Source organism: Gossypium raimondii, chromosome 11, assembly GCF_025698545.1.
Source record: "Gossypium raimondii isolate GPD5lz chromosome 11, ASM2569854v1, whole genome shotgun sequence".
Lineage (NCBI taxonomy): Eukaryota > Viridiplantae > Streptophyta > Magnoliopsida > Malvales > Malvaceae > Gossypium > Gossypium raimondii.
Window position 1 is genome coordinate 49,053,312 of NC_068575.1, and position 9,520 is coordinate 49,062,831.

At 35.4% G+C, this 9,520-nt stretch overlaps 1 protein-coding gene across 1 annotated transcript; it reads right to left on the minus strand.

Moving 5' to 3' along the window:
* Positions 1 to 1,145: 1,145 nt before the first annotated feature.
* Positions 1,146 to 9,192, minus strand: LOC105803398 (ribonuclease E/G-like protein, chloroplastic). Its single transcript, XM_012635555.2, has 14 exons — positions 8,912 to 9,192; positions 7,955 to 8,058; positions 7,381 to 7,562; positions 6,840 to 7,089; positions 5,673 to 6,751; positions 5,253 to 5,570; positions 5,083 to 5,124; positions 4,666 to 4,790; positions 3,980 to 4,127; positions 3,274 to 3,346; positions 2,746 to 2,858; positions 2,431 to 2,550; positions 2,110 to 2,265; positions 1,146 to 1,675 (listed from the first exon to the last, which is right to left on the minus strand). The coding sequence occupies exons 1-14, from the start codon at positions 9,055 to 9,057 to the stop codon at positions 1,496 to 1,498; spliced, it is 3,036 nt and encodes a 1,011-aa protein (XP_012491009.1). The 5' UTR covers positions 9,058 to 9,192; the 3' UTR covers positions 1,146 to 1,495.
* Positions 9,193 to 9,520: the final 328 nt, after the last annotated feature.

Sequence of the window (9,520 nt, forward strand, 5' to 3'; positions counted from 1 at the left end):
ACATAAAAAGGAATAATCTGGATACCTTAGTTTTGGTATATGTAAGTAGATTTTTATTCCAAAATGAATGAAAAAGTTTTCGTTTTTGTTAATTTTACTGACATGGCATCTAATTATTTTTTTATAAAAATTTTAAATTTTTTTAATAATTTTATAATTTTAAATAATTGTAATGACTCTTATAAACATTTTAAAATTTTTAAACTTAATTAGATGCTAACATATCATCACATGACAATTCACATATACTCAATAAAGTTAACAAACAATAACTTTTTATTCATTTTGAGGTGATTTAACAAAAAAAAAAAAACAAGTTTAAAGAGTAGAAAAGATGAAAAATTAAATGAAGAACTAAAATGAACTTTTCTGTAAAGTTGGAGGGCCAAATAAGTTATTATGCCATCATAGAAAATATCGGAAATCGAAGCTTTACATATGATTGGCAATCCTGGTTTCATCATATTAGCAGAAGGCGCCATAGTTTTCACAGTTACAGCTGCTGGGTTCTGAGGCAGAGAGGATTTAATGGCCGCCCAAGTGATTGTCATGTATTAACAACAAATGAAACATACTTGGTTGAACCTTTGCAGTTGTCGCATTAAAGCCAACACGTAAGATAAAAAAGTAGAACAAAACTTGTAATTAAAAGGATTTGAATGCAAATGGTGGAAGGAGTGTTTTAGAAAGATGCCCTAGGAAGATTGGTAGAATATTCTGAATTCATCAACTGAAAGTTAAACCGGTGTAATTCTAGGTTCCCAATCCAATCCATCATTTAAATACAACCTCAAATAAAAATGGTTTATTGATTATAGTAAATAAAACCACGTATGTTGCTTAGCAGAATAAGAAATTATAGGTTCAATCAAATATGATACCTTTTTTTTTTTCTTTTTAGACTGGTTCAAGAGATCATCCAACCAACCGATTCAATTGTTTCAAGTTTCAACCATGCTAAGAGCTTGAATTCTGAATCTCAGGCTCTTGCATCTAATAATAAAACAGTATTATTGATTTATGTTTAATACTATAACAAGGGATTAGGCATCTGCAGCCTGCAGGTTAAGAGACCAACCTACTATTCTCCTGGCTCAATGCATCCTTAAATTAGAATTGAGAAGGTTGATTTTCCTATTTATAAATTAACCTAAACTCTAAAGATTTAAACTTTTATTTCTCAGGAAATGATACTCAATTTATCTAGCTTTTCTAAGTGAAACCATTGAACATTACAGTCCAGAAAGATGTTCTCAGGATCAAAATTGGCATGCCAAGTAATATGGAAACCAAAAAAAAAAAAGGAAAAAAAGGTAGTAGGAGCTATCCTGGTTTGACTTACAGTGTACGGGTACTAACAGCAACAATGCCCTCGAAATCACTTTAATACTAACCATAACTTCGGTAAGCTCTTTGTTTGTTGGATCCTTTCTCTGAATATAAGATCTTTGGGTGGGGGAAGAAGCCCACGTTCTATAAGAACAATCCTTCTCTGTTATTTCCTATCAACCTTGGCCCTCTTAACTGGAACAAGCGTCAGTTTCTTCCCAGATTTGCTAGTTCCGGCTTCTGCTGTTCTAAGCATTGATATAGCCACTTGATGCTGGTTTTTGCCTGCTTTCTCTTCTGTAAATGGTTTCAACTCAAATGCTCCCCGGGTGAAACCTCGTGCAACCTGTGTAATAAAATTATGGTGATCAGTGAAAAAATGGCAAAATAACACTGTAGAATACAAACAAATCATCCAGACAATGTTTAGTTCCAGCCAAATCCACATACAAAAATTATTCAGGTTCAATCAAATTTTTTGCAAAAACACAAATGATAGTAGTGGTCAAGAATGTCAAGGTAGAAGGTAGATAACATGTTCTGTTGATGCATGATCCTGAACTAGATGAATTACCACCTAAAAGAGACTTCGACAATAACTGGGAATTGAGGGATGATGAGACAATGAACAAGCATGTCTATGGACAAATAATGCCAAATACCAAGCATACAACAGTTGAATATTTGAATACTGAGTTAAAAGAAATGTATTTGAACTGTATCATTTATATGCTAACTTTAAAAATGCAGAAATGAAATAACTCAATGAGCATGATGCACCTTCAAAAGAATCCAAACTTTCAGGGAACTACTCAAAATTGCAAGTCTTGTCCTTTTCCCCGAAGTTAAGTAATTGCACATGTGTTGGTCAACCCTCAGGATAAATCTTGGCCAAGATTTTGGGTTTTCAGGGTGTGTCTTCTGTTTCATCACCGCCTGATGCCAAAAGAGAGAAAGGTATAAACAGATGATTTTGTCATTCCCATTAAAAGAAGAGGAAAACAAGGTCTTATTATAACCGAAATTAGGACAAAACTTCATTAAACTCTTATCATTCAGTTGCAAAATGAGAAATGCCCAGAATATATATATAAAACTTACAAGTAATCGACCAATTTCTTGTTCAATTTTTGAAAAGGAGGTCTCCAAAGCTTCAACCCTCCCCGTACCATGACAACAAGTGCATGGTTCACTAACCATAAATGTGACGCTAGGCCGAACCTGTTCAAAGATTACACCAATTATAAGTTTAAAGAAATAGTTCAGGTAGAATTGAAGATTAAATATTGTCATTTGAAAATAAGGTTTTATCTTGGGTTCCAAATTAGGATAAATTAGGACCAGGTATAGATATACATCATTCATAGGAGCAAAGTTCCCCGAAAATTAGAAATAAAATTTCAGGAACCAGCATACCCTCTTTCTTGTTATTTCCATGAGCCCATGTTTCGATAATTCAGAGACTTTCACCATTGATCGGTCTCTCTCAACTGCTTTCTTAACTTCTTCATATACTAATCTCTTGTTTGCTGAAAATTAGAGCCAAGTAAACATCAATGAGAGATTTCCTTAACTCCATGGAAGTTAGAACACTTCAAGACTAACTAGTTTTACTACTTCAAGCATGTAGCATGTACCCCGAGCAGTCTAATAATAAGTTGGAGAGTGTGAGAGAGAGAGAGAGAGAGAATTATAATGTATATAGTATTTTCATGTTCACTAGAGCAGCTAACTGAGACAGAGAAAAAATTCACAATAACTGTAGCATACTTCTAACAGTCTAAGCAAGACATATAGCAATTAAAAGGTGAAAGAGAGAACTCCGATGAACACAGATAACAAATATTCATAGAAAACATAACATAAGCATCTAGAGCAATTTCAATAGACAGACAGGAAGCAAAGATAGCCGTAAAAGAAAGAGAGAGAGAGAGAGAGACTCACAGTCATCTGCCATATCAATAAAATCCACTACAATAATGCCACCAATATCCCTAAGCCGTAACTCCCTAGCAATCTGAAAAATAGTATTTACTGTTTAATAACAAATCCTTTGATACAATGGTCAGCATGGGTGGATAATTTATTGAAAACAACATACAAAAAGAACAAGAGGCTGCAAGGAAGATTAATTATGCATAGTATACAAGCACTTAATAAAAGATACTTACCCTTGTTTCTTTCCCCTTACTACCTCCTCTCTCCTACACTAACTAAAGATGAAGCTTCTCATTTTTAACGTTGAGTAGCATTACTGACTTTATATCAAGGTAAATAATTATTGGGATACAGAAGCTGAATTTTTTAAATTTTAATACAAAAGGTAAGTAGCATGATTGTGTTTATATCAGTTGAATTGATTATTGCCATTCACAACAAGGGTCTTAGAGTTGACATCTGCAACCACTATGAGATAAAGTGATTACCCATCTCACATGCAATAAAAAATCACTAATAGTTGGAGTATAAAGAAACCAATTAACAATACCTAATTATATTTCTGAATAAAGTAATAAAAAATTTAGGATCCATTGTCCAAAGGCATATTTCCTCTCTCAGATTGATGAAACCAACATATGAATTATGATTGTGGGATGGATGTGCATACAAAGTGGAAAAAAATAATTACAATAAAATTTGTTCAACCTACTTGTTTTGCAGCAGCAAGATTGACATCCAAAGTGGCTTTTTCCTGTGATGTTCCATGACCAAACATCCCATGTCCTCCATTCACATCAATTGAGACTAAGGCCTCTGTTTGTTCAATCACCAAGGAACCTCCATTTGGTAGTGGAACCCTGTTGGCAAGAGTTGTACATGACATCAGACAGGAAACATAGAAGGTATAGAACATTCCCCAGGAACACAGCAGCAACATTACATAACCATCAGTGGGGGGGGGGGGGGAGTTATCAATTTGGCTTCTCTGATAGGAATGAATTAGAACTATTCAACTTATTTATTTAACTTTTTAAGATCATCTCCGTAACTGTAGCTTGCGGTATGTTTAAGTGGCATATGTGAGTTTGAGAAAAGGACAAAACATAGCAGAGATGCCTGGAAAACTCAGAAGCCAATTAAAGGAACAGATAATTTGACTGCCAGTTCTTGGGTCTAAGCACCCCATTTCAAAAAGTGGCTTTAAAGATAGCTAAAATCTCTCTTCCAGACCCAATTCTCTAATTAATTCACGGATAGTTAATCAGCTGATATAAGGAATCAAATCTATCAGGAGATCAGGGAACGTTATAAGAATTTACAAAGTTCACAAACCCATCCTCACAGCTACAATTTACCTAAAAATTAAGAGCATTTGCATATAACAGCTATCCTCACCTTTTGCTAAGGATACTGTTGATCTCTTCCTCAATGTTGAATGCATCAAAAAGGGGAATTCTTTTATCGTATAACTCTACTCGATCACAAAGATCAGGAGCTATATCCTGAAGATAGTTGGTAACCTGACACCAAAAGAAGAGTTGATATCACGCTATCTCATAGCAAATAACTAATAAAGGAACAGTGAGATGTATGGATAACAATGATGCTAAAATCAGAAATATTGGGTAAAAATATATGAGCCATTTTTTCTTTATAAACAAAATAAATTCAGTAACTTTAACTATGTTTAAAATTTCACCAAGAAGAAAAATTAAATAGAACTGAGGATACACCATGAATGGAAATAAAAAACATGCATGCGTGCATGCAGATGGAGAAGCATTCATTGCCTCAGTCCTAATAATGTAATACCTCATGATATGTTCTTGGCGAGTCAACTACCATTTTGTTAACCTGAAAGGTACATGAAAAAAGAGGTGATATTAGGTGATACTGAAAGACTATCATAAGCTCCTGGTGTAAAATAAAACATCTGAAAGGGTATACGGAAGAATGGAAGACAAGATAAATGACAGACTTACATTATCATTAAAGTAATCCTGAACAACTGAGAGTGTTTGACCCATTGCTCTATGCAGCAAAACAGGTGTTGCCCCTTCTACACCTTCATCTGCTGCAAGAGCTGCAGATTTAGCATGTTCTACTATATTTTTCCAAGTCGAAAGCAAACCTTCCAAGTCTTTCTGCAGCTCCTCCAAAGAACGTCCAGTGGCAACAGTCCTTACAGTTAGACCAAACCCCTGCGGCTGCAAAGTTTTTGCTATGACTTTCAGGCGTGTACGCTCAACACCAGTTATCTTTTTTGAGACTCCAATTCTGTCGCAACAAGCGAGTAATATCTGCAACCCAGGAAAACTACTTCAGAAAAATAAGCAACTTATAGAGTCATGCTTTAGACAGAGCAGAGATGGAATTGAAGTAGGAGAAACAAGAGAAAATACCCAGAATCTGCTTCTTAATTTTGGATAAGGAGTCAGAGTGGGACCTTTTGTACCCAATCCTTCTTTCACAACTTGCACAATTATTTTGGTGCCCTTTCGAACATGGTGCCACTTGTTTTCATCAGCACCCTCTATATCTTGGGAATGTGACACAGAACAGCTATTAGACATTTCTAAAGAAGAGGCACCGATAAGATTTCCTTCTAAGTGGTGCTCTCCATCTAACAAATCTTCAAAATCAGCATCCACTTCACCATAATCAACTACACTACCATTCACGTTCTCTTTAAGAACTCCTAAAACATCAAAATCATCACCAACATCATTACCATCAGAGTTATTATGCATAAATTGCATATCCTCGTCCTCAAAGTCATCTTCTGCAGCATCTTCAAAGAAAACATCTTCGGAGGAAGGTTCAATTTCATTTGCTGCTGAAGGCTCACTAAGACTGCCAGAAGCAAAATCTTTGGCTTGTTTCTTTTTCCTCTGACGAAATGGAGGGAATATGAATGGTTCTCTGTTGTGCTTTATGTCCATAAGAGAGTGTCTTGAACTTCCAATATTTACAAATGCACCACCCATATGGGGAACAAGTTTTGTAACTACTCCTAAATATACACTATCACACTGTACATGACTTTTAACTGGTTCAAGTAACAACTCAACCAGTTTACCATCTTCCAGTACAGCAATCCTTTGCATGGTACATATCGAAGAATTAATCAAAATAACAGTAGATACAGAGTCCTTGAAAATTAAACGGCTGTTTTCTTCGGACAAAAACTTCTCAGTAATTTGGTCATGCTGATTATTTGCTTCCAACCTGGTTTTCTCATCTTTGGCACTGTTGGCCTCCATACCATCCCCATAACTGAGAAAGGACAGAGGTGAATGCAAAAACCAAGGTTCCTCAACAGGCTGGTCTCTTTCAGAAATAGTAGAATATAATCCCTCCTCTGCATCACTAATTGCAACCATATCACTTGGTTCTATTTCATCCATGCCTATAAGGTCATTCAAGAAGGGCTTTGCTTCGCTTAGATCACTTTCATGATGTTTCATAATCTTATCTTCATCTGTCAAAGCACTGGAAGCATTTGAGTGTTCAGAAACATTTTAAAGAAGTAAGTTACATAAAAAATGTCCCCAAAATAGAGATGTTACCTTCAGCTTGAGAGACTGAAGGTTTTATTGGAGTACTGATTTCCTCAATCCACGACCCCCAAGCATGCGGTAGATAGGTTTCAGATTTAGGACTCATCCATGAATCTCTCACTATGATTTTTCTTTCTGGCTTCTTACGTGGAGGAACTGACAAAGAAAATTGTGGCCCAGGTCTCCAAGTGATGTCAGATAAAGGCTGCTTTTCTCCTTTTATGAAATAATTATACTTGAAATTTACACCACCAGCTATCTGCCAAATATCAGTGAATATAATTTACCCAAATGACCAGGTTCATTTTTTGTATGAATATGTAACAGTTATTGTCAACCTACCTTTAATCAAAAGAAAGGCCCTATAAATCAAAACTCCATTGTAAAAGAAAAAATAGAGATCTAAAGGATATCATTATTCTTTATTTTTTGTCAGGATAAACTTCATTGTTGCCAAGGTGGCAAAAGAATATGTCCTCAAGACTTTTGACACTGTTTTACATCCTAAAGAAGGACAACTGTGCCACTTATCAAAGTTGAATCAGCCTACCTTGACTTCAGCCATCCATATGTTTGCATGTTCAGTAGGAGACATTAGGATTGCGGTCTCTGGTTTCCAGCAGCCTAAGGCAACAGGTTCCCCACTAATGTAGAGGAGTTGACCTTCTGCCAAATCTGCTTCCACAGTCCAAACTACCTCACATAGTCCTTCAAAAGTGGCAGTTGACAGACCTGAGAAAACTTAGTTCAGTTTGTCATTCTGAAATACAGGAAAGTATTTCCTGAGAAGATCGCATTATATGTGGATAACAATGGGGAAAAAAAAAAAAAAAACAACAACAACATAAATTTGTGATAATCTTTAAGATTTATATTTCATTCTGAAATACAGGAAAGTATTTCCTGAGAAGGACAAATTTGTGATAATCTTTAAGATTTATATTTCCAGGAACAACATAAAAAGTCTAGATTTATCAAAGTCTGCAAGTAGAAATATTTGTCATATATAAATCTAACAGCAAAAAAGTGCTTGCTGTCAGTTAATATCATCACATCTACCAACAAAATAAAGGCATATAATGTTTTAAGTCAATAGAAAATAGCAAATTACGACTGTCACTTACCTTTCTTTGCAGACATAACTGGGGATCTTGTCAAAGAATTATGATTTGCAGCACACAGAGTAAATCTGAACACACTCCCAAGGGGTATGTGATGGCCAGGAAACCTGCTTCAACAGTACAAATCAGTAGTTGATTTTGAAAGAGTGGGAAAGAGAAGAAGCAATTCCTTTTTTTAAGACATTTCAATCCAATGACATTCATGGTTTTCAACCATGTCCAAACTGTAGTTCTGCCTCTTCCTACAACAATATATATATATATTAACGTTTTGCATTTGAAACAATTAGATTTCCCAGTTAAGGAAACAGATTCTAGAAAGTAAATAAGTATAATGCAACAAAAATGCACAAACATGAGTTCACAGCTTGAGTATATTAGGTGCTGTTTTCGCTCTTGAATAAGTCCAACAAATTGAAATTACAACACCACCAAGAAGGTGGTGAACATGTTCATTGGAGCATCATTAGTATCAAAAAATACAACTTTATAGGTTCTCGAATTACATACCACATAATTGCAAGAAGGAGACCCCCATTCATAGGGTGATACCCAAGCAATTGAGTTAACAAGAAGTAATTATAACTAATAACGAGGCTTCTTTCATTAATACTTGAGGATGAAGTGTTCTTAGCAGTGGCATTCAGCACGAAATGCAAATTATCCATTTAAAAAACTTTTGATAACCAAGGGATGTTAAAGCCCCTATTAATGCATATCAGCTACTTCTACCGTTCTACGAATATAATAAGCCTGTTTAAAAATTATAATTCAATAAAGCTATCCAACTAATTCTGTTCTAAGACACTAATGAAAAAGTAAGGAAATCAAAAGAAGAATAGAAAATTGAAAAACAAGCTCCCACCTTTCACAGCTTTACAAAAATGCGTTAATCCTTATCCTTAAACAAAGGCAATATACGTTGAAAAAATAAAATAAAACGGAGCAGACGGTACGTACGGTGATAAGAAATTAAAGGAGCGAATCAGACAAGAAGGAGTTCGTGGCAAGAAGAGAGTGCAAGGGCGAGGCGGAGGCGGAGGCCGAGGCCAGGCTTCTAAGACATCCATGAAAGTGGGGTGCAGGAGCTCAGTGAAGTAAAGCATGGCGTAAGCCCCAAAGAAGGTAAATTTGAGGAGATAGCACGGGCAGTTTCGTCATTCAGAGCTCGGAGGTTCACTGTTCGGAGCTTGAGATATTGGATTCGGCATTGGAGGATAAATGGATAAATGTTATTTTTTTCCCTTGAACATATTCGAGGGGTTCTTTGGCTTTGTATGGTGCCGTCTGTCTCACGTGTGTGCATTCCCACACGTGATACTGAAATTATTTTAATTTTTCGAAGTTAATATATACTGTTACCATAGCAAACTTCTTTTTAGGTATATTGCTACTAATTTTTTTTTTGTAATAACCTCATTATATATTTCAATTATATTTCTCTTTATAATATAATTCTTTGAATTAAGTATAGTTTGTCACGCCCTAAAAATGACGGATCCAAAAAGACTAGTGAGGTATGCATATTAATTGTTTTGGCGCACTATTATAGTATAATCCACCACTCCG

Coding starts and splice junctions, on each gene's coding strand:
- LOC105803398 (XM_012635555.2), bottom strand. CDS start 9,057: ATGCTTTACTTCACTGAGCTCCTGCACCCCACTTTCATGGATGTCTTA. Junction 2,859..3,273: donor TATTGATATGGCAGATGACT/GTGAGTCTCTCT, acceptor TCTAATTTTCAG/CAAACAAGAGATTAGTATAT. Junction 2,551..2,745: donor TGGAAATAACAAGAAAGAGG/GTATGCTGGTTC, acceptor ATCTTTGAACAG/GTTCGGCCTAGCGTCACATT.